This window comes from Vanellus vanellus, assembly GCF_965231255.1.
Source record: "Vanellus vanellus genome assembly, chromosome: 6".
NCBI classification, from domain to species: domain Eukaryota; kingdom Metazoa; phylum Chordata; class Aves; order Charadriiformes; family Charadriidae; genus Vanellus; species Vanellus vanellus.
In genome coordinates this window covers 65,214,716-65,239,041 of record NC_138911.1, presented here as the reverse complement: position 1 = coordinate 65,239,041, position 24,326 = coordinate 65,214,716, and the positions used below count along the sequence as shown (strand labels likewise).

The window sequence follows — 24,326 nt, the reverse complement described above, 5'->3', positions numbered from 1 at the left end:
GGTTCAAGCTTTGTTCTCAGGACCTACATACACATATTCAAAGACCCGCACTTAGCTTTAGCAGTTTTTAGGTAGATACAATTAATGTTTTTAGACTGAAAGTATTTGGGGCTGTGATAAAATAGCCTCCAGTGCATACGGTCTTACAGTGTATTGTATAATAACACTCATTTTTACCTTGTTTCTACAGCTAGACTTTAGAAGAGCACCTGTATTTTTCTGATACATCCCATTGATATGGGCATACCTTCTGTGTCACAAAGGTCTCGTTAAGCATTGCCAGTGAGAGGCATGCTTTTGAGGAACTGGAGGTGTACACAGTAAATCGTGGCATGTTGCAGTCCCAAATAGATGAGGAGCCACTGAACCCAGTTAAATATATCTGACTGCTACAGATTTTAATACTGAACACGTTAATAAGTTTCCTTAATTTTAGTAATTGACTTAGTAGAAACTGTATTGCAGCAACCTTGACCTGAATTAATTACCTCTTTTTTTTTTTTTTCTTTTTTTTTAACTTGGGTAGTAATTACAGTGAAATGAAAAAATACAGTAGAACAATTACGGTTCACTTGGCACTCTTCATTATGAACATAGTACAGAAAATAAGCTAATAGCTTTTTGAAGTTCACCAATAGTCCTGAAGCAAGTACTGGCTTTTGAAATTATTGATGGAGCTGTGTTAACACTGTCTTCTGTCTATGGATGTGCTCTCAAAAGGTATTCTAAGGCTAGCTAAATTACAGAAGGGCAAATAAATTCCTCAAACTTGAAGAACTGTAATACTTGGTTTTGTTTTCCATAAAGGCTTTTCAACGGTAGATGCTAGTTTTAGACCTTTAAAAAGTTTGAGCATATGTGACACACATAACCATTTGAGAAAAACATTTTAATTGAATTAAAAATATTGTTTGAATTAAAAATATTGCCAGTCGTATTATGAGAGTATCTGTGTAGCACAAACTTTTTACATTGTCAGTTGCCAATTTCTGTATCTTTTTAATTAAAAAAAAAAAAAAAAGGCCAGGCATATGTTATCAATGTGAACTTCAACTCTGAGGTTCCTTCATAATTAAAGTCAACATTTTTTGGTGTGATTTTATATAGGATATGTACCCTCATTTCATTCTGTACTATTAGTTGATTTTCTGGATATTCACTAGGAGTTCTACTAATAGGTGGAGAGAGAAGAAATTAACCGTTATTTTGGTGATTTGGAAGCAATCCCTGGTTGAAATACAATTTATTTACTTTTTTTCTGGGTAATGCCTTACAAAATTATTCATTTTTTTAGGAACAATTAGAAAAAGAGAAGCAGCAAAATGAAGGAAGGTCTACAAATGTTAATGATAAAATGTTTGAAAAGAAGCGTAAGTTTGTTTATTTGTGTACCTATTTTTTGTGCATGCATTCTACAAATGCAGAAGAGAAGGGAGCAGCAGTTTATACAGTAAATAGCAGAGTTTTAGAAAGTGGCAATAAAACTTTTTTTTAATATATATTTCTAAAGATATTTCTGAAAACTGGCCTCATATTAGAAGGAAAACTTTTTTACTTTATCAACAAAATAAGTCATAGCTTTAGTTCTCTGAGATTTTTCATTTTGGGATGTAATGTAAGTACTTGTCTGTGGTACTTCTGAAGTGTTAGTAGCACTGGATTAGATATTTTTACTGTTTACCCCAGGCCTGTGATATGTTACGTCCCCTTTATGTAAAGTTAACCTTTAAGAGAGAAATACTTATACTGGACTTTTTTTTAGGTAGAGACAGTAAAACATCATCAGTGTTGGCAAAAAGTATCACTCTCTCTGTTCCTGGAAGCTCTTCTGGTACCTCAGCAGGTAAGACCTCTTTAACAACTCTTCTAGAATGCTTTGTTCTCACGTCAGCAGCTTAAAACCCAGCAAAGCTGCAGTTGCCATTTGTGGGCCAAAGTTTCACCTACTGCACGTGGGAAAAGATTCCATTCCTAGATCTGAATCCTAGATCTCCATTCCTAGAACTGAATGTGTTTTCTATGCTTTTTAGTTTTATGTTATTCTTTAGTTTATAAATAGGTGACATAAATAAAACTTATTGGTATCGAGGTATTTAAATCATCCTTCAGCTAGCATAGAGTGACAGAAAATGACATTTAATAGTGTTCTTAATTACTGAGGAAATGGAATGATATCCACGTTAAAAATTTTTGCTACTTATAATTTTAGGCAAAGAAGACAAGAAATCCAAGTTGGTTCGAAGCCAGTCTTTCAGTACTCAAGCACTACATCCAAAATACAGCAACATAGACAAGTGTCCTAAGTATCTTTCTTATCTTCATTGCTTACCTCATAGGCAACTGTTTACCCAACAGATAACTGTTATGATGCACATAACAATATGCACATGAATCTGTGAAAGTAGTGATCTGCTCACTGAATTGTGACCTAAATTTTCAGTTTTCTCTTTAGTTGATTAAGGTATGCAGTTTTGAACTGAGGGGAGAAATACCACTTTAAGACCTGCTGAAGCCTATAAATTGTTATGAGTTCAAGTTAATATACGTCACCTTTTATCATATATTAAAAATATTCTTCAATATGAACTGCTAAATATAAATTTGTACGTTTCTTAAAGAAATTTCAGCGTAACTTTCTCATTTAATTTTGTCATGTAAACTCAGAAGTAGCCTCCGATAATATTAAACGGCAGGATGATACAACTGAGAAGAATACTTTTCTGTAATAAGCTATTTGGTTTTGTTTTGTTTGTTTTTTAAGTAAAAGCTCTGCTACAGGATATACATCTTCAGTGTCAGGAATGGGAAAGAGTTGTATGTTATCCTTTAGTGGTAAGTAGGTTATTATATTACATTTTACATTCGTTTTTTGTGGGTTGCTGAATATGTGGGCCCCATTAAACAGGCGTACTGTAAGATACCATTCTCCTAAAGAACCTAGAATAATAGATACCCAATACATTTGAGTGTGTTAGTGCTAGTATAGTTAGTCAATATTTCAGGTTTTGGTTGGTTGTTTTTTTTTTTTGTTACATGTTCATTTAAAGTTACATTTTAAAGTAGTGAAAATAAAATGAGTTTAGCATTTCTTGATCGGCATTTTGGATGTCATAAAATGGTTGGGTTTGCAATTTGCCTCCACCCATGAAAGGGTGAGGAAAGGGGTATTACGTATAACTTCTACTGAATTAGGGGAGAGAAACTGCTGTCTGGAAATGCCTCTCTTCAACAGCAAACAGAGAGAGTTTGGATGATTAAAGGTTAGAATAAGGTGAATTCCTAGAGGAACCTGTCTTTTTCCACTCATTACCAATAGATGCTAGACAATTAGCTTAGATGAAAGAGCTAAATTTTAAGAAGCTAAAGATTGGTCAATTAAACCTCACTATTTTAATATATTCTGTACATTAATCCTCTTTTCCAAAATATGTCTTCTAATTATTTTCATTTAGCATTTTTTTTTTTTGTAAAAATACTTGAAGAAATGTTAAGTTGAATCCATTCCCTTACAGGAAGTTAAACTTTTGGATTATTGCCATAGGAAATATGCCACTGTTGCCACAGGAAAAACAGCTCATTCTCTTTACTCTCTGTGTATTTTTTACAGACAAAGCTCTTTGTCTAAATTGCAACTCTATTTCAGATGATTCATTCAGGACTCATTCTACTGGTAATAGTGGGAATGCTGCCTTCCCTTCCAGTTCTTCTCGCAACTTATTTAACTCAGCTGATCAAAAGAACAATGGAAATAAAGAGAGTCAGTCCCGAAAGATGAGTATGTAAGTGGTTGACAAGAGGTTAAATCAAGCTTATGGGTAACATTTTCAACAGGAACTCAAAAGAGCTATGTCAAATTAAGCCTATATTTACGAATACTTCTGCACCCAGATTTTGAAATACTAAAACAGCAGGGTAGAAATGTGATGTGTGCAATTACAACTGTTTTTAAGATTGCGTTCCCTTTTAATTAGTCTTTCACATTGTTTTTCCTGCACGTTTGTGTTCAGCTGGTAGATTATGGGGAGGGTGGAATGGGACAAAGTGAAGGTTAGTGCATTTGATGTATAACTACAGTCATAGTGATTTAGCTGCCTTTAGTTGGAGAAAGAGAATATATGTGTTGTTAAATGATTTAATTTTTCCCTTTCCTTCTTTTTATGTGCTTATATGTGTTTGTGTATTATTATGTAACAATTTCATGATGAATTTTGAGAGTTATAATGAACTGCTACTTGTTATTAAGGCTGCTTTCTTTGCCCTACCTTAACCATTTAGATGATAAAAAATTCAATGCATCAATGCATTCAAGGCATCTCCCTCAGGCTGGTTTTATTTAAACATCAGCCTAAACTGTTCCACATTTTGCAATAACAAATCAAAGATGAATTTGTTTGCTGCTGTGATAAAAGTGTGACAGTCTTAGAAAATGGCCGGGATGCATACTTAGTCAGATCTCTGTAGACTCTAGCAGCTAATTCCCTGCAGATTCCTTTTACACTGTAACTTGTGGTTCTAAATTACTGTCATTGGACTGGCTGTAATTTTGGGTGTTCCGACTGAGATTTGTCTTTGCTATCAGAGATTTGCTTTCTTAGCCAAGGCAGAATGGAGAAGGGAAAGAAGCCAGCTACAGCAGGAAAGGGAGGTTGTTTGTGAAAGTAGACTTAAGTATAATAGAAACTAGCACTAGAAGCTGAAAAGTATGGGGAAATGCAAGGTGAGCCTTGGAAGTCTGAATAGGTATGAGAGACGAAGAATGAAAGGAGAGTGTAGAATGTGAGGTCATGACTTGCTGGTCAGAGATAATGGAGCTGAGATACGGAGCCTGCACCAGATAGGAAAGAGGAGACACCTTACCCTGGTTTGCCAGGTATAAAGAGGAAACAGTAGCGACAGTGATATCTTTTGCATGGTCCTTTCTGGAGAATTAAGTATCTGTATGAACTCATATTTTTCAGCTTCAGCATTTTCAGATTCCTTTAAAAAACACCCCCCCCCCCCAACTTTAATCACAGATATAAGTTAATAAAATTCCTAAATTGTAAAACAAAACACTCAAAAGTTTAACAAATGCAAAAAGTTGCTCTCTGAACAGCTTGCATTCAGCTACTTGTATACAATCTCTTGGTGTGCGATCACAGGATTTTTTCTACTGGAATTTTACCACCTTCACTGCACAAGATAAATTTGTTCTGGAATTAAATCAAGCTTGCGTAGTGCCCAATTGTTTTTAAAACTACATTTTCTTTGTATAAAAGGTTGGAAGATAAGTAGTGAATGAAGGTGGACCGTTTGTGTTGAGCCAGTGGTTTCACAGCAGAAGTACCTTAAGGCACCAAGTCAAATTGCACTCTGTCCCTGTCTTTGCCAGAGTCTAATGCCTTCTCTTAAATATTACCCACAGTACTTACTTCAGACCATTTAATAGGTGATCATTAGGTGGTCACTTATTTCAAAGTGCATGATTTCAAACTCCACAGTTAGATTAATAGGCATGCTGATGTTTTCAGCTATCTGTAAAGTAAACGGGACATGTATCTTGAGTACCTAAAATGACAGACACTGCTACATACTTTGAAAAATTAGGTGTGCTCAAAACCCCATGTGCTTTCACCCTAATCACTGTATACCTCTGTTCCCTCTCTTTTAAACCAGACGGTTAGTTCAAATGTTGTAAATTATTTTTAGCAACCATTGTAGAGATTCCAGTTACTCATCCATCTCACAATAAATGGATTAATATTCACGAAGCAGTTAGATGCGAAGATTAGTTAGATGTATTTTTTACATCATATACAACTTCTCCAAATTTCAAAGGTTTTTCTATCTGTCACTGAAAATAAAACTGATATCTTTTGCTTGAATACAAAGGGACAGAAAAAGACTCACACAGAGCAGTTTCTACCTTTGTCTTCAGGCAGAAAAGCGGAACATAAGAGACTCAGCTTCAAGTCTCAATGTGCCATTCCCCAGTGAATATCTGACCAGCAGACTAGTTGAAAGTGGGGATCTGATCAAACGCAGTGATCTGGATGCTCTCTCTGGTTCAGAAAGTCCCTAAACTACATAGAGTCAGAAGCCAAGAGGGTATACTAGGGGAAGAAAAACATTTTGAGATAAAGAGGAGCAGGCTTAGGCTGACCTACATTTAGTTCAGAATAAGAGTTTTAATGTTCTATGTTCTTCTGGGAAAACACATCTCTCAAGCTGGTATAATGTCTGCTGCAGATTCAATTTCATTTTTGTAGTCTGCCCCAATACTTAATTGTTTTCCTAAGAAAATGGAGCAGCTCTATAAGGAGATATGAAGAGATACAGATACAGGAATGGTTGGTGGTAAATGCGTTCATCCACATAACCTTGTTGACCACAGATGTGTTTAGGTGTACCTCTTCTATCTTTCTTTTCTTCAGAAAGTCAGTCCTGGTGCTAAATGTACACATACTAAAAAAGAAAAAAAGTCAGTTTCAAGGAAACATTATTTTCTAAGTTGAATGATGGAGAAATTGATAAGCAAATACTAAAAAAGAAAAAAAGTCAGTTTCAAGGAAACATTATTTTCTAAGTTGAATGATGGAGAAATTGATAAGCAAATATATAAGCAGTTGATGGAAATGACTTATTGAGAGAAGAATTTTAAAATTGTACAATGAGAGGTGCAATTGAAGAGATACTTATGAATGAGTGTCACCATCTATGGATTCACTAAGGCAGAAAACTTGTGGGAAAATAATAATTGAGTACATATTTAGACTATATCATCATGAAAATTTATATATGTGCTGGTTAAACGTTGCACTGACCATGTTAATTTTGGCAAGTCCTAGCTTTTAGTTTATTGGCTCTGCAGCCTGAATAAGGTAACTTCTACTATGTTTCTTTTTCTAAGTAATTATGTGTGTTTGTGAAGAATGGAAGATTGGGCAGTAATATGTTGTTTGATAATTAAAATATCAACAGATATAATTAATGATTCTTAATTCAAAATGATGTATGTTTGGACAAAATATTATTTAATTGCTTAAGTGTAATCTTTTCCATAAAACTACTCTACTGAATATTGGCAGATGTTCACTTTTGACAATATAGTGCAGTTTGCAGGGATGAAGAGTTTCTGATTTCATATATTCATCTGCCAGGAATTTTTCAAAACCCAAAGTTACTTTGGTGGACAACAGAGGTCTTTACTTACCATTCTCATGAGTTCAAACATTTTGTTGTCCCATTTCAGAGATGTGTGTGCCAATTACAATATTCTCACTTTTTAAAAATAATGTAGGTGCAAGAAAAAATATGTCAGTAAATTCTGATCCAGTGCGCACAAGCAGGTGACAAGAAAAGGAGCATTAGCTTCATTGTCATTTGCTAAACCTTAGGTAATGCTCAGGCAATAGAAAATGCAAGAACTATGCTAAGGATCCACCCGTAAAACTTAATGGTGGCAAATTAATATTTACACAGAGTTTTAAAAGTTAATCCCCGTTCTTTGAAATATTTCTGACCGATATGAACAGCTGTTGTTTGACATAGGTACAACTCTGAGAAGTTGAAGAACAGTGTATTTAAAGATTAAAAAATTAAGGCTGTGAAAAATACAGAAATTGCCCAAATGACATTGTGGTCAACAGAAGACCAAGAAATAACACTGTAAGGAGCTCTTAAGTTTCTCTCTCTTCCCCATCTCTGCTTTCCCCAGATTTTATCATGGGTTAAGCTGGAGACCTCTGACATTGTTTGTAGCCATGAGTAGACCGCTTGTAGTACCCTCACTTAGAGGGATCTCTACATGACCTTCTGTAGAAAACTGAATGGAGAAATACACCCTTCTTGTGAAGAATGTCCTCAGGATGTGTCCACTTGGCTTTTTCAGGGGATGAAATAGAGCAGCTTCTAACTTTTAAAGTACAGCAGCCAAGAGTTATATTAAAATGGTATACACAATAGCAGTTTATTATGTTATGTTATTTAATACTACAGCAACAACATGTTATGTGTGTTTCTTCTTTTGTATGAAGAAAAAACAGAAAATCAAACTCTTAGATCTTCTGACAGAAAAAGAAAGGAACCGGAGACCGGTGGAAGCAACTTCCTGGTGCGATAAGGTGGGAGCAGCAGATGGGACTCTCTAACGCCTGGAATGAATAAAATGCATCTTGCAATGTTAAAACTTTTTATCTTTAAAATAAAATCCCAAGCTGTATATGTTCCGATAAGTAATGTAATGGTTGCAGAATTCTAACGTTGTGAAATGTTATGAGATACCACTTCAGCTATGTGCTCTTAACTGCTGCAGCTAAAGAGAGGGTTTTGTTTTCTTCAATTATGCCTTTCTAGTTCAAATTCTTGAATTTAGAATGCAAGTATCCATTAATTAATTGGCTTATGTACAATTTTAGCAATTCTTAGCACCCATGTTTTACGCAAGACGTAGAAGGAATTGTCATGAATATGAAAAAGTAATCCCACATTTTAAAGAATCTTCAATCCTAATTTAAGACCAAAGTCCAGACCCATTGATCAGTCTATAAAAAACATAAACTTTAGTAGCATTGTGCTGTGAATTTGGAGGTAATGTTTTTACAAGTACTAAGTAAAGTTCATAAAAATCCTGTGGAAGTTTCTAAGCAATCTAAAAGCAGATGTCTCCAGATGATATAAAAAAAAAAAAGTTTTATTTAAGAAGTTTTGTTGTATAAATACTTGTTTTAATTTTTAGTATTTCAGATTGTATTTTCACTTCAATAATTTATAATGACGAATCTAGTTTTTAATCAGCTGCTATTGCAAGCTATCATGCTTCGGTGATGTCATCTGCATTTGTTTGTATTAATGCTAATGTTTCTATCAAAATTTGTCTGCAACATGGGAAAACATGCAGTTCTATTTTAAAAAGTTCTATTTATGCCAATACTTGAGAGAGAGCCTATGAAGCTATTGTCAGCTTCTCTATTTCAAAATGGAAGCAGCATAAATATATTGATAAGAGAAATATGTGGTTTTTAAAATTTATTGGTGTATGATAAAGATGATCCGATCTGTGAATGCATATGCGTGTGTGGTTACTTTTTATAATGTAAAATTACAAATAATGATTTACTCAAAATAAAACCTAGGACAATGCTGTACATGCATGTTCTTGAAAAAAAATTTCTCAGGGCATCTTTTATATTTAAAATAAATAAAAGCATTTACCTATAGAAAGGTATTTATTTTAAATAGTAATAATGCTGGATGTGTGCTGTCTTGTGTGAAGTACAAAATGTGTCTTTGGATTTAGCACTGTGTTACTGTCTGAATTCTTAAGCTTCTTACACTGCGGTTGGATTTAGGTGTATTCTCCGTCTTCAGTCACAGACATTGTTTGGATTCTATGGAAACACTCAAGTTTTCTGTTCGTTCTGCAGCCTGGAGTAGGATCTTGTAAATCACAGATTTCCTTAAAAACTTCTTCAAGTAGTACGATGTTTAACATGCAGTATTGATACAGATATACAGATGACCTATACTGGCTCCTCCTAGGTTCTGCTTTTGTCTTATTAATGAAAACAGATACTCCCAGTTCCCCAGGGACAAGTCCCGACACGTGTCAGCTACAGCTGCTCACCTCTGGGCCACAGGAGACTGCTCAGTCTGTTCTCAGTCTGACTTCTGCCAGGGACCAAGCTCAGATCAGCAGTACCCAGCTGCAGAACAGGACTCAAAACTGTGTTTGACCCTCTGATGCCTTTACTAGAGCAATGCAGAACAGCCAGGAAGTTCAGAAACTTGAATGCAAGCTATTTCTCCCCTTAATGAGCATGTACTGAGTTCTGTATGCAGTCTGTCTTTTGTTTCTTATTGGCTGTCATTTGTCTGTCATTTTTAACTGATTAATTTCTTTAATGCTGATAACATGTGCTCCGCCCAATAACCCTACTATGTATTAAATTCCTGCTATGTAATCTTTAAATGCTTTATATAGACATTTTTTGGTTTGCACGTCTTCCTTGTACAATACTCCTGGTCTCTTGTATATGCTTTCATCAGTCCTTCACACTCCAGACCTCTACCCCACCAGTCTTTTTTGGGGGCTGCTTACTCCTGGGTTACTTCTGTTGGAGAGCACCAAGACCGTTGAACCCTTCATAGCGTTGTTTTCACCGGCAACTCAAAAGAACAGCTGGAGGTCAACTGTACGGTTATAATTGGGTGGTTCTCATCTAGAGCAGCGTTCCTTCTGTTGCTCGTTCAGAACCAAGGAGGAGGGATTCTCTTTCTTTCCCGGTACGTTCATATTGCCATGTGGAGTTAGGTTAGATGCTCCTTCCTAGTCTAGTCAGATCCCGGAGTCTGCCTGCTAAATCCTTTTGTGAGTGGCTTACAGCAGTGTCTAGGCTGCTGTGGGTAAACACCTAATGGTAACTTGCGGGTTCTCTTGTGGATGCATCTGTCTATGTGCATTTACTGATGGAGACCTTTGAAGCTCCTATGCCAAATGATTTTGAAAACTCTTCTCCCCCCTTTTGGGCAGCTATTCTGTGAAGGCTGTATGAGCAAGTAGAATAATATATCGCTAGAAGTAGCTTTTTTCATTGTTTCACACTTTATATATAGGACTCTGCTGCTAATTAGTATTTAGTAAATGTTAAAGATCTTGCTGTTCTGTTGGAATCACCGCACAACTTGAATGAAGTGAGTTGTATTTAGATCATGGAAATATTTTTCTGAAAAATTTTGGCCACGCCTTTTGGATTTTGGGATCAACTCCGTGAATAGATTTATTCCACTTTTATGGAATATTTTTCCTACCGAAGTCTGTCTTAGTTCAGACATAGAGTCCTGTTAAATAGTTGACCCTGATACCTAGATGATAATACATGGAGAAATTCTGGTTTTAGTTGAGGCCCAGCTTGGTGTAATGAAGTAGTACAGATTCAGATTTTCCAGGTTCAGGATACCCAAGTTATTTTTCAGAATTATTTTGTCTTTAATAGAAAGAATATTTTAAAAGCAGGCACGTCACGTACCCTGAGAAAATGAGGTGATTTGATACTCTTGAATAAACACTTTGAAAGAGGTCGCGCTCCCAGAGGATGCAGGCTTTATGATAGACTCAGTGCAATTTCAACAGTAATAAAATAAAGATCTCTAGACAGAGTCTGTAAATTCTCTTTTTAGGGCTTGATCCTGCTTCTGTTTTTATAAGTGGCAAAATTCTGCTGGCATTGAGGCCTGCAGGCTTTTAAGTCTCACCGCAGTTGAAGATGACATTGAAGAATATCAAACCCACAGTGAGTAAGAATGAGCTTCCTGAATATTTTGGAATACGAATCTCTGGTTTTCATTCAGACTTATCACTAAAAAATTGAATTTCAAAAGTTCAGTTCTCTGGGCTTTTTTTTAATTTGCATGGTAGATTTTATAAGACACATTTTTGTCACTTTGTGCCTCAGTGAATTTAGCTTGTTACTTGGGCATTAATAAAATATTAATAGGATGACCTACTGCTAGCTGAAGAGACAAAACAGGTTTTCACATTTTCATATTTCACTGTCTTTTTAGTCTAATGTAAATTAATAAAATAGAAATAAAGCTTCTCGCGTACCCCGGAATAGAAACTGTTACCTTTATTCACATTTCTGTTGGATCAACAACCCTGCCAATGAAGAGTAATGTTTTAAAAGTTTCTTCAAAAATCATAAAAAGGAATGGTCGATCCACTTTGATGACAGGAGGCACTGTAAATGCAGTTATTTCTGACCCGCTAGCTGCTGTGGCCTCTGTTCCTTCTTCATCCACTTCAATTACTGCCTTTTGGACAACCTGAAATGCAATGTGGCAATAAAATACGTGACAGAAATAATATAAATAAATAAAAATGAACAATTCTGAGCATGGGCCTCAATTAGAGATTTTGTTCTTGCAGCTCGTAGCATGAAGTGCCCATTGCGTTTGTATAGCACTCCTTGTTGACACTGAACTGTTCAAGGGAGAGTTTCTCAAAAGTGGGAGATGCGTTTTCATCGGTCACAAACTCTGACTGGCTGCATATGTCACCCACAGGTGATTTTGTGAGAGCGTAGGCAAATGCACCGATCTTGGCTTTTTTTCCTGTATATTTCTAATTCGTACATTTGGTAGCATAGAATAAATATGTGTGGCAACGAGGTATAATCCTGGATTTGTCTGAGGAGCTTCCCTTCCTGCTGAAATGGCAGCCTGGCAGGATCTGATCCCTTTTTGTTCTTTCAGCCCGTGTGTACCTCTGAGTACTTCTCCTGAATTTGGGTCTGGATTGGTGAACTGCCTCGTCAGCCAGTGCATTCCCAACTCCCAGATTCCTAATTCCAGGAGTGACTTATGTGAAGGCAGTTGAAGGACTTCACCAGCGTTGAGCTCTCTGATAAACATTCTTCAATAATGAAACTGGCTATCGTGATTCACAGGCACAGGACGCTCCTCTGGCACTTCGTAGCTCATGCACGTAGTGCTTCTACTATCAGTTAGCAGCTACTATTCAAGTGTGATTTTTTCATAACACAATGGAGTTAACTGCGGAGAATCAGCATGAAATAGTTATATGATCAAAAGGAAGAGAGAAAAGTGCTGCAGATTCCTAAAATGAAACAGTTTATACCAAACTGAAGAGCACTGCAATTTTATCTGTTAAGTATTTATTCATAGGATGTTACATTTTCCCAGAAAGGTTATTTTGTTAAGCTGGCACAATTTTGCAAAATTAATTCAGGGCTTGGAGTTTCTGAACCTTGTGTAGAAGTGTTTATCATACCAGCTGTTAACAGTTTTGGCAAATCACAAAGGTTTCTGTAACGATTTGGTGTAGGGACACTTGTAACAGCAGCACCAGTAGCTTAGAAGGATTCTTTCTGGTAGGGTACAAATACCAGAAGGGAAGGTGCAAGTAAGATGGGACCAGGCTCTTTTCAGTGGTGCCCAGTGACAGGACCAGAGGTGGTGATCACAAACTAAAACACAAGAGGTGCCCTCTGAACATCAGGAAACGCTTTTTCACTGTAAGGGTGAGAGCTGGCACAGGGTGCCCAGAGAGGTTGTGGAGTCTCTACCCTTAGAAATATTAAAAAGCCATCTGCACATGGTCCTGGGCAAGTGGGTCTAGGTGGCCCTGCTTCATCATGGGGGTTGTACCAGATGACCTCCAGAAGTCCCTTCCAACCTCAACCAATCTGTGATTCTGTGAAGTCTCTCCCAGAGTTATGGCCCTAGGTTATTACTGCTATACAACCACAAGCAGTTGCATTGTATAAATTTCTTCCATAGGTTTATAAAGCTTTGTTTTTAAATCCTGTGTCAAATTAATCTCATTTGAGTCTTGTTTTCCTCAACTGTTTATAAATCCAGCTTGTTGCAGAAATTTTGTTATTTTTACTCTAATGTATGAATTTGCATTAGCATTAACTGCATTTCATCTTGTTCTGCACACTCCAGTTCTTGAGGTCACCAGTTGTGTGGTATCTCTTTTATCTTCTTTCTTTGACGATGCCTCTTAATTCTGTATCAGCAGTAAATTGTCTTTTGTATAGATTAGCTGTTTCTTCTTCACGGGACATCACTGGTCACATAAACCTGTTCCTTCTTGGTATTGGTGTGGTTGTCAAGTCCTTTCACTTCCATTCTTTTCTGCTTCTCGTTCTGTCTCTGTTTTTTTGTCAGTCATCTGAAATTCGTCTTTGCTCTCCCTTAAATAGCAGTACTGAGTTATCTTCTCCTCCTCTTTTTCCATGTGGCTGTGTTCCTCTATTTTTGGCCATTCCCCACCCTTACCTTTGCCTGTTTAAGTGATGATCTTTAAAAGTTTCAGTGTATGAAGTCGAACATCCATATGGGTTGGAGTGCAGCTGCCTTGTGCTAATGCTTTGCTGTGAGATTCTGTTTTTTTTCTCTGCCAAGGTATGCGGAATAAAAGGCAAGACTGCTTCGATTTTTCTTTCTCACTGTTACTTTTTGAGTTATTACTATTTGAACTTTCTGAAGTTCTTTATTTGTTAAGCAGAATACCTGTTCCTGGACAGTGCGTGAGGGATTCCCTCTCTAGGTTTCCTTCCTTGCTCTGGCGTTAGCCATTTGACTGTCATCTACAGTGTTTTTCTTGTTCATAGTTTTTGTTCAATTGCACTCTTTCCCCCCTATCTCCTTCTATGATAAGGTGACCCACTTAGTGGATGCGGGAGAAGCTGTGGATGTTATCTACCTGGATTTTTGCAAAGCTTTTGACACTGTTTCCCACAGCATTCTCCTGAGGAAACTGGCTGCTCATGGCCTGGACAGGTGTACTCTTTGCTGGGTAAAAAACTGGCTGGATGGCCGTGCCCATAGACTGGTGGTGAATGGAGTTAAATCCAGTTGGTGTCCGGTCACAAGTGGTGTCCCCCAGGGCTCAGTGCGGGGGATGGTTCTCTTTAATATCTTTATCAATGATCTGGATGAGGGGATCGAATGCACCCTCAGTAAGTTCGCAGACGACACTAAACTAGGGGGGCGTGTTGATCTGCTTGAGGGTAGATTGGCTCTGCAGAGGGATCTGGACAGGCTGGACTGATGGGCCGAGGCCAATGGTATGAGGTTCAACAAGGCCAAGTGCCGGGTCCTGCGCTTGGGTCACACCAACCCCATGCAGCGCTACAGGACTGGGGCGGAGTGGCTTGAAAGCTGCCTGGCAGAAAAGGTCCTGGGGGTGTTGGTGGACAGTGGCTGAATATGAGCCGGCAGTGTGCCCAGGTGGCCAAGAAGGCCAACAGCATCCAGGCCTGTATCAGGAATAGTGTGTCCAGCAGGACTAGGGAAGTGATCATCCCCCTGTACTGGTGAGGCCCCACCTTGAGTACTGCATTCAGTTTTGGGCCCCTCACTACAAGAAGGACATTGAGGTGCTGGAGCGTGTCCAGAGAAGGGCTACAAAGCTGGTGAGGGGTCTGGAGGACAAATCTTATAAGGAACAACTGAGGGAACTGGGGTGGTTCAGCCTGGAGAAGAGGAAGATGAGGGGAGATCTTATCACCCTCTACAAGTACCTGAAAGGAGGTTGTAGAGAGGTGGGGGCTGACCTCTTCTCCCTGGTGACAAGTGATAGGACGAGAGGCAATGGAGGAATGTTATGTCAGGGGAGGTTTAGATTGGATATTAGGAAACGTTTTTTCATTGAAAGGGTTATTAAACATTGGAATAGGCTGCCCGGGGAGGTGGTGGATTCGCCATCCCTGGAGGTGTTTAAAAAAAGGGTAGATGTGGTACTTAGGGATATGGTTTAGAAGTGGTTTTTGTCAGGGTAGGTTAATGGTTGGACTTGATGATCTTAAAGATCCCTTCCAACCTCAGCAATTCGATGATTCTATGATTCTATGTTCTTCTTGAGGCAGAGCTTTCCTCCTGTGATAAGACAGCTTTGGAAGGTATTGAGCACGTATGAAATGTAACCGCCCCATACTTCTACACACCTCATACTTCAGGTAGGATCCAAACTGATTAAGGTGTGCAGATTCCATATACGTGGCAGAGGAGGTCCTTTCCTATTAGTGTCCTTCTAAGTGTATACGATATAGTCTCTTGGCTGGGCCCTTTACATACTGTTATAATCCAAAGAGCAAATAATTTTAGAAGGCTTACCTGTGAAACTGCTACATATCCTTCATCTGTGAGGTGACTAAGATCCGCTGTATGTGTAAAGAGATTTTTAATTCCAAGACCATGAAGCAATTTCTTCATTTTATATTTTTGTTCTAGTTTGAACTTTGGAAAAGAAATATCCACTTTTCTGTTTGAAAAAAAAAAAAAATCAATGCAAACTTGGACTATATAGTAGATCACTTGACTGCTGAAATGCACACTGCTCGGGAACTGAGCTTTACACGGTAAAAAGAAGAGGCAAAGGCTGAAGATTGTGTGCTGGAATTTAGGTTGGCAAATATCATCTCTGATCTGTTGACTGCCGAAGATGCTAGAAATCATTTCTTTCTCTGTATGAAATACTTCCACCAGCACTTCCAGTGCCCTGATACCAGGGTGACACATGACTTTATTGACTAGAGGAAAGATTTATCACTTCAGGAATCACATTTCACAGGAATAATTTGGGTTTACGTTTTCATACTCAAATTTACTCTACGTTCCCACTGGTAGGAAAGGTTTCATAAATATACTGCATATCTGGATTTATTGTGCACTTTGCGTAGCAGGGCTAAGTTCACAGAGGGAGAAGGGAAGGCCTAAGGAAGAATTTGGAAAGACTAGATTGCCTATGCCCTTGGAGTGACATTTCTAACTGAGAGGAGCCACAGACTTGTCATCTCAGAGTAGAAGCTTTCACATGCCACTTGGGCTGTGGGTAGGCCATTAAAGAACCTCCACTTTGTAGATACATAATGCCCCAGAGACACCAGCATGTGAAAAGAGAAGACTAGATAATCCTTGTTGTGCCTTTTTGCTTTGCTGCAAGACCTCATAAAAGACATTAAGGCCAATGGATGTCAACACAATACCTGGTCTTCATGTTTCCAAGCCAGGATTCCACAAGCTCTGTAGTCAGATGGTCTTCAAGTGAAATGTAGTCTCCTTCCTTTTCTGGGATGACAATCAGCATGTGGGCTTTCCCTTTGTAGGGTAGCTTTATCACAGTGCATCTTAAATTCTCATCAAAAGTTGAATTAACTTTATCTGACTTGAACATCATGGGTACCTGTACACTTCTGTATTTGTTTATGTGGAAAGTCTCAATTTCTGTGAATTTGGAATTAAATGGATAGACCCACTTGCCTGAGGGAAGAAAGACATTACATAATTATGTGCATTCGGACTTGTTCGGAAAAATGTTCAGAAACCCTTAAAAAAAGTATAGGGTATTTTCTGTACCTAGCTGAAGTGGGTGTCAGTTGTTTCTTGGATAAGTGGATGAGAATTGCCGTATATTTAGTGTATGTGCTTAAAATTTTTTACAGCAGAAAAATGAAGTAATCCACAAAATAAACTCCTTAATTTGTTCTAAGGTTGATTAGTTGCCAGTCAGGTTCAGAACTGATATCCTTTTTGTTTATTGAACGCCATGTAAGCATCCATCTTTTATTAACATGTTACCTTCTCTGAAATTCTCTACCTGTTTTTAAATTAATTATATAATTTTTTGGATGGGGATTCCAGTGCACTGACTTGTGAGGTGCACTGGAATGTGACCTCTTCTATACTAATGATTCTGATCTCTACTGTTGATTTCAAATGTAGCCATATCCATTTATGTCTTTTCTCTGATTTTCTGCCACGGAGAGTAACCTTGGCATTGCACAAACTGCGCTTTTGTAAACATGGAAGAATAAACTTAGTCCATGGGGAGGTTGTATGGCTGAGGGGTAATTTTCGTTGGTCTCGTGTGCATTTATTTTAGTGGTGTTTTCATGGACGGCATCTGCTGAGCGCTTTGGACTGGAGTAGTGGCTGTGACTGTGGGTTCTCTGCACAGCGTTCCTCTCGTCCCCTTAGCCACCCTCGCTCTTTGTCTTTGCTTTTTACCTAACGGGGTGTCTCTGGCTTCTGTGTGGCTGTTTCAGAGTAAAGGGCGGGCTCCAGATCCCTGTCATCGCCAGGACCTCCTTTTGGAGTCCCTTATCTATCTCTGAAGCCAGCAGACAGAAAGACCCCAAGCACAGGAAAAGGAGCATAAGGTATTTGGCAGTAGAGGACCTCCCCGCAGAACAGTTTCGGCCCATCACAGCTATTTCTTTCCCTCACCCTGTAAGGTAATATAATGGGGTACTTTGGTTCCTCTGGGGAAAAAAGATTCTTGACTGAAATACGGAAATGTTTTTTTGTTTTCATGATTTTGTGTGCTATGTAAAATCAGTCAATGATTTTATGCCCGGTATCCAGCATTCAAAAGGCTATCATGATTAAGGCTTTTTCATTTTAGTTGCTGAATGAAAATTAAACATCCTTTTTAGTCATAAAGAGGGATCATTCAGAGACAGACTGAGATAGTTTGATGCAGGGCTTTCTGTTCTCTTTGAGACTCTTTTATGGAAGAAAGCACAGGAGAATTGTGGTTGCCTAGCATGAAAGATCATTTCCTATTAAATAAACCTAATAGAAGAAAGTAAATCTAGATAGAGACGGAGACAAAACAGGACATCTGAACCAATTTAAACTTCCCCCCTGGAGCTGAAGTTAGAGTCCTGATTCTTTTCGTAAATAATCATTTTGCACAGTAAAAACAACAGTTACCTTTAAAGACAATGTAGTCCACAAGTAGCAGTTTGTTATGGCGGTCGAGCTCTTCAAAAAGCTCTGGGATTTTTCCTTTGGTCCTTTTGTTAATGTTTTGGTTTATTACAAATTTTGCCTGTGTAAAGTTTTGAAAGTCCACTCTCATGAATTCCATATCAAAGTACTGCTTAGATAGATTGAGGAAAGACTCCCTGAGTCTGAAGTCCTTTTGGATAAAAGAAAGGGTACCTTGCACAAGGAGAAGTTCTTCGTTCATTGTGATGTTATCTTTCAGTTGTTTAAACAACGCTGGTAGATGATGGCGATCCTCTCTGTCCTTCAAAGCATGGAGGTTTAGACTTTTCACTATTTGTCTGTGTGTTTCCCCTTTGGCTGCCAGCATATATGCGGTCATGAGAGCTGATACGGAAAGGGGAGAGAGGATTACATTGTTATCGTGTGTCATTGCAATTTTTCTGTAGAGGTTAAATCCAAAATTTGCAGTCTTTTCAGTGAAGTTGTAAAGAGTGAAGTCTTCGAGACCTTGCTCTTCAAAAGGCTTGGAGATATTTTTATGATGATGCCACTCTTCAGAAATATTGACCTTTTTATTTCTTTCCATTAAATTATTGTCTTTCTCCTTCTTTGGACTTGTAGGTTTGATTCCAGCCTTGCTGATTTCAACACATATTTCACTTAAGAGAAGTAGGTAAATTCCTGTTTTCATGTTGACATCCAGTAATCAGCTCTTTTTTTTTCTAGTAAAGAAAATGGAGAAATAAAAAAAAAAGGCAACAGTTTAGTTTGTTCATCTAATCACAATGCAAAAGGTCATAGATGTAGTAAGGTGGTCTTTCTGCGTCTTCAGCGTATATACTCTAAACTTAAGATTTGGTTCCTATCTGAAAGGTCAAATTTAGATCAGTGAAAGAGAGAGGTTTCCAACATCATTGCGTGAATCCAGAAGAAAGATCATCGTCTTCTAGTATCGGTGGTTCACATCAGAAGTATTTAACTGAATTTCCCTTGCTAACTTGTAATTCCTTTACAAAATCAATCCCAGATTTCAAGTACAATATGCAGCTCAGAGATGAAAAATCAGCTTGTTGGACCTGTGTCACAGCTTTCACTCCTGTGAAATTGATGTCATCCATAAGCACAAGAATTCTAGGCAGCTTGTGATGGAAATGACATTTTCCCTGGGGAGCTCTGACACAGACTAATCCTAGAAAATTTGAATGGTGACCTGCTGAAAGCCGAGAGACCTGTAGCTCCCTTTCTGCATTTCATTGGCACTGGTGGGAGAACTGTGTTCTCCGTGGTGTGCGTCTTAGGCGTGGCGGCCATTCCTATTGGATCCATCTTTTCCTGGGTAATGGTAGTGGCCTGACAGTTACCATCCCTTCTGCAGAAAAGTTGACCCTTAATATTTGTTACTGTACATGTTTTGTATTGGTGACATGTTATTTCAACAAGATTCAACTCCTTGGGGAAAAAAGCCAAACACTGGAAAAGCACAAAAAGCGTCTGATTTTCTAGTGTGATAAATGCCAACCCAGAAAACAAATCTGTTTTTAACAGTTAGAAAGCATTATAGTAAAAATTGTCTTTTTAAAACAGACACTTAAATACCTGTATGTTATGCACAAAAATCAAACTACAGCCACTAGGGTTTGTTCCAGAAATGGTGACTTTGAAGAACCACACAGAATAATATTTATTTATGTAAACAGTTTTTAAATATTTCAGCTGTCACTCAGAGAATGCTGGAGTTCCACACTGCAAATTACTTTTACAGACTTTGAAAACAGTCTTGCCATGTAATTTATGCCTTTTTTTCCCAGGAATTTTTTTTAGAAGAACGTATTCATCTGGTTATGTAGAAAATTAAAATCAGAGAAAACCAGTCTGTCTTTAAGAGACTGCCTTAAGCCAAACTCACCAGAATAAATCGGGGTCAACTCCAGTGACGTATAGATTGCACAAAACTGGTCTAAGTCAAGGCAGAATCCATGCCTGTGGGACTTTTACCCATTCATTCATTCATTCATTCATCTAACCAAGTAGAAAACCCAGTCTTGAAATAGGTAGCCATGGTGTAACGGGGAACTTACACAGTAATGGCACCTGGTCAAGGTGAGCTGTTTTCACGTATGTGAAGAAAACAAAGGGGTTAATGTGGCACCAGCGGCTCTTTGTCAAGCAAATATTCACTATTGTTGAAAGGTTGTTGTCCTCAAAGAAAGCCAGAGCCAAGTGCATTTATACTTTATCTTGCTTTTCGGTTCACTTACAGAAAAGTTAATTTGGGGAAAAAATGAGACACGGTGCAAATTTTAATGGTATTGGTAGTCATACCTCTTGCTTGGTCAACTCTTTGCTTGACAAATTGTGTTTGTAGGTTGTTGGAGAGCTGGTCTTCGGATACTGTCACGATAAGTATAAAAAACCTCCTATCTAGTTCATTTTGAGTATCAATAAAACATCTGTGAAAACCTAAATTAATATTGTTAAGACATACCAGATTTTGTATGCAACGTACACAAGGAGACATTATGTATACTGTGTTCGACTCCCTAGGGACAGCATCCTAATATAAGGCTGCATCACGAGGGCTCAGCGAGAGAACAAGGTTGAAGTTCTGAGATAAGTATCTGTACAGAAAAAGGTGTTGCAGCTGCTAACGTGCTTCTGTCGAGAGCCTGCTCTGTCCTGTTGTTTCTAGTAAGTTGATGTGAAATTTCTATGTTACTGCCCATGCTTACCAAACCCTGAAAAGATTATGGGGCCCAGGACTGAAAATACAATTTCATTGTGAGGAACGCTTGCCTTTTCATCGTTTCATTTCACTTTTCATCCTTCTGCTGTAGGTTGCTTATTGCTCCGTTCAGATCATTCTCCTGGTCACGTGCCATAGGATTCCCTGTACTTTTATACTTCACTGTCCAGCAAATGCTGAAGGTTTGTCAGTGCCGTCTCCTCCCTGAAGATACCAGGTTTCAATGTCAAATAGCACAAGGATGAAACAGTTGTGCTGTGCTTAAAAATACAGTGTTGAGCACAAGTTGTGATTTCTGAGTAATGTTAACGCAGGTCTCTTCATCTGTCCAACAAAATGTTTGCAGAGAACTGACAGACACCTTTAGTGTCAGACATTGCTTGTGTTAAATTTGCACGTGCAAACACACTTTACAAGCATAATGTGCAAATATGCTTATCGTGCATCTTTCCATCAAAGCAGTATATGAATTTCTCTCCCATACAGCAGTGTGGAATTGCACCTTATGGGAAAATCTTGAATGGCCATAATCTTCGGAGACGCGCCTTCCCGTTGCAAATTAAACAGGACATTCAAGACCACCAAGCCTGCGCAGAATCCCTTTGTATAGCAGTGGCATGCAAATGGGTAAATGAGATGAAAAGATGGATTATATGGCCCATCATTAAAGTAGTAAGTGATTCGACAATCTAGAAAACACATAGCAACTATTAACCACTCCTCTTAAGTTAAGGATCTATAACAGCAAATTACGGCCATTGTATAATGTGTGATTTGGCATATGGGAAGGCTGGTTTTGTTTGATTGCTGTTTATTCGGAGTTCAGCTGAATTTCACAGTTGCCTGATTCAGGCTGTGGGAGTTAGTCCTGAAAAGGTATGTTGATGTGAGTACTGAGGCATTTGGGTGCCAAGTCACAGGGTGTTTTTGGCAGTCAGGTGGTGTGCTATTTTCTTTTGAGATAATAGGTCACGTTCTGTACTTGGTGCAACACAGATGGGCTGTAATGACTTAATCGGGAGGCAGTGAAATCCCTGAACGTTGTGCCTCCTCTCGAGTGCACGGCAGCCGGGGAACAGAGTAAAATATGCAGCGTACTGTCGTTGTGAATATATTTTTTTTTAATTTTATTTTTCTTTCCCATTAACTCTAGCTTTATTTTCAATGAAATTTATTTTCAATGGCTTCTGCGGGACTGGGATAGGGAAGGGGATGACTTGGCTTCGGCTGCTGCCTTGCTGGCCAAATGGTGCCCGCGGCTTCTGCAGGGTTGGGATGCTTACTGTCCCTGAGGGACCGCAAGCCGTGCTGTTAGGAGCTGTTACAGTAACCGCAAGGCATTTCTGCTCCGTACGTAGCGACCCACTTCTGTGGGAAGTGACATAGGCACCAGGGCGCTGTTCCTGCCACAATGCTGTGCCTGCCCTGGCAGCAAAGGAGGAGGTCTTTCACCCTGGGAGTCATCCCCGCTTCAAAGAGGCATCCTTGGACGCTGCGGAGTCAGCTCTAGCATAGAGGCAGGGATTGGAAAATCTTGCTTTTGATCCTCTTCGGTCACAGAGAAAGGGCTTTCTGCGACAGCAGCAGTCCTTCTAGAAGAGCGTCGGGTCTAACTGCTCGCTCACCACCGCAGAGCACCAGCTCTTCCCCATCTTCTCCGAGGGCAGCGCGATCCCCGCGTTGCATCAGGCAGACGTCACTGGTGCGTCTCTCAGAGCTCTGGGACAGTACTTGGCTCAGGCGGGCCACCAGATGGGCCCTGGGAGGTGGGGAGGGGCTGAATGGGGAAAGCGGTGAGCTGCCTTCCAGAGGGCTCTGCCTTCCTAACACAAATAGGTTTTGGACTGAAAGGCCAGGGCAAACGCAGAAGCCCTTGTGTACAGGCACGTCGCAGACCATTCAGCTCTCCTCAGGCCTCCACCCTCAGGCAAACACGGGTGCTACGGATTTGGGCGTTACGAACATCACAGGAATAAGAACCCCACAATTGCACTAAGCATGCACTGCAAACTTGAGACTGCAAAACCTAAAGTTAACATCACAGCAGCTTTATCGTTCACCTTTAGTAACAGAAATAAAGCATGTCCTCTAGGACCGGGGAAAACAGTTCTGGAAACAATAAAGTTATATTTTTGCATATTATATGCTTGTGTTTTTAGACCTGAGTGAAGCTTATTGCTGATTTTAGAGAACTTTGTGCATAGAGTAGACAGTTCATTGATAAACATATAAGTGTTAGAGCAAAGTTAACATTCCATTTTAAGAAATAATTGTTTATAGTAGTCTCAGATATCAAAGAAAGAAGCTTCTTGCTCAAATGCGTTTTTCTTCTGAAGGCATTGGAGCAAGAGAAAAATAAAATATATTAGCATGCTGATTAAGATCTAGAACCATTTAAAACATCACATCTCGAAAATAGCTGATAAATATAATTATATATATATAAAAATAATAATCCTTCCCTTTAGAATCTAAATGCTTCATATAAATCTTATCTTACCTATTAGGTAGCTCCTCTGTTACTTTTCTCAGTCAACTACGTTTAAAAATGGAATGAAGATGTCTGTCCCATATAGAAGTTTTTCAACAAATATTTGCTCTTCCAAAGAGTGGTAATCTGGTTTTGTCTGTTATAAATTAACTGCTTTATAAACACTGCGTGTTGTGTTTCCCATAAATGGCATAATGAGGGGAGGGTTTTGTTCCAGTAAATAAGTTGTATCTTTCATGAGAAACAAGAGAACAGTAAACTCTTTGCATCCAGCCCTTCAGCACCCCGACAGGGTTTGGCCCCGCACATCCAATTGCCCATGAGAGTTACTGTGCAGGCAGGCTCCGAGCTACTCGGTGGTGGAAGCAGTATCCAATCCTGCTTAAAACACCCCCTCTCGTAAAAGAATAGGTCGCTATTCACCAAGGCAGGGGGGAACAGAAGGGAGGGATGGAGGGAGCAGGTACAGAGCATCTGTAGGGGTGTTGTCGGCTCCCTCGCCCTCCAATTCGGCCAGTTCTTTTCGAGGAGAGAGCAGGGCTCCACTCTCTGTTTCGAGCATGCCAGCTAGTCAGTGACACGCAGTGTGCCAAGATGAACTGACTGGTGAGCACTGAGTGATGTTTCTCCTATAAAAGACAAAACGGGGGAAGCTGATATTCCTGCAAATGTCAAATTTTTAAACATTCAGTTGGTCTTGCTTGGACGGATTTGACAAGCTTGTTGTGGGTCTTGAGCATCATTAGTTGGGCAAGGCACATTCTTTAAGACAGATAGTTTACTCAGCAATTTCTGTAGTGTGGGCATGATCTAAACTCTTCACTATTTTGATCATTGGCCTAATTCCAAATA

At 38.9% G+C, this 24,326-nt stretch overlaps 2 protein-coding genes across 2 annotated transcripts in view; one reads left to right on the top strand and one right to left on the bottom strand.

The window, feature by feature from the left end:
* PPP4R4 (protein phosphatase 4 regulatory subunit 4) overlaps positions 1 to 9,152 on the top strand; it is a gene marked incomplete at its 5' end in the record, with an annotated part of 74,380 nt that extends 65,228 nt beyond the window's left edge. Inside the window, 6 exons of the mRNA XM_082485791.1 lie at positions 1,295 to 1,370; positions 1,763 to 1,843; positions 2,210 to 2,303; positions 2,762 to 2,832; positions 3,644 to 3,775; positions 8,016 to 9,152. Of these exons, the coding sequence (XP_082341917.1) occupies positions 1,295 to 1,370; positions 1,763 to 1,843; positions 2,210 to 2,303; positions 2,762 to 2,832; positions 3,644 to 3,775; positions 8,016 to 8,101 (540 nt within the window). The 3' untranslated portion in view covers positions 8,102 to 9,152. The remainder of the gene's footprint in view (positions 1 to 1,294; positions 1,371 to 1,762; positions 1,844 to 2,209; positions 2,304 to 2,761; positions 2,833 to 3,643; positions 3,776 to 8,015) is intronic.
* A 2,458-nt stretch (positions 9,153 to 11,610) lies between these two features.
* SERPINA10 (serpin family A member 10) lies at positions 11,611 to 18,940 on the bottom strand (the record flags this gene model as incomplete). Its single annotated transcript, XM_082485600.1, has 4 exons — positions 18,223 to 18,940; positions 16,494 to 16,767; positions 15,622 to 15,769; positions 11,611 to 11,802 (listed from the first exon to the last, which is right to left on the bottom strand). Exons 1-4 carry the CDS (start codon positions 18,929 to 18,931, stop codon positions 11,611 to 11,613), a joined length of 1,323 nt encoding a protein of 440 aa, XP_082341726.1. The 5' UTR covers positions 18,932 to 18,940.
* Positions 18,941 to 24,326: the final 5,386 nt, after the last annotated feature.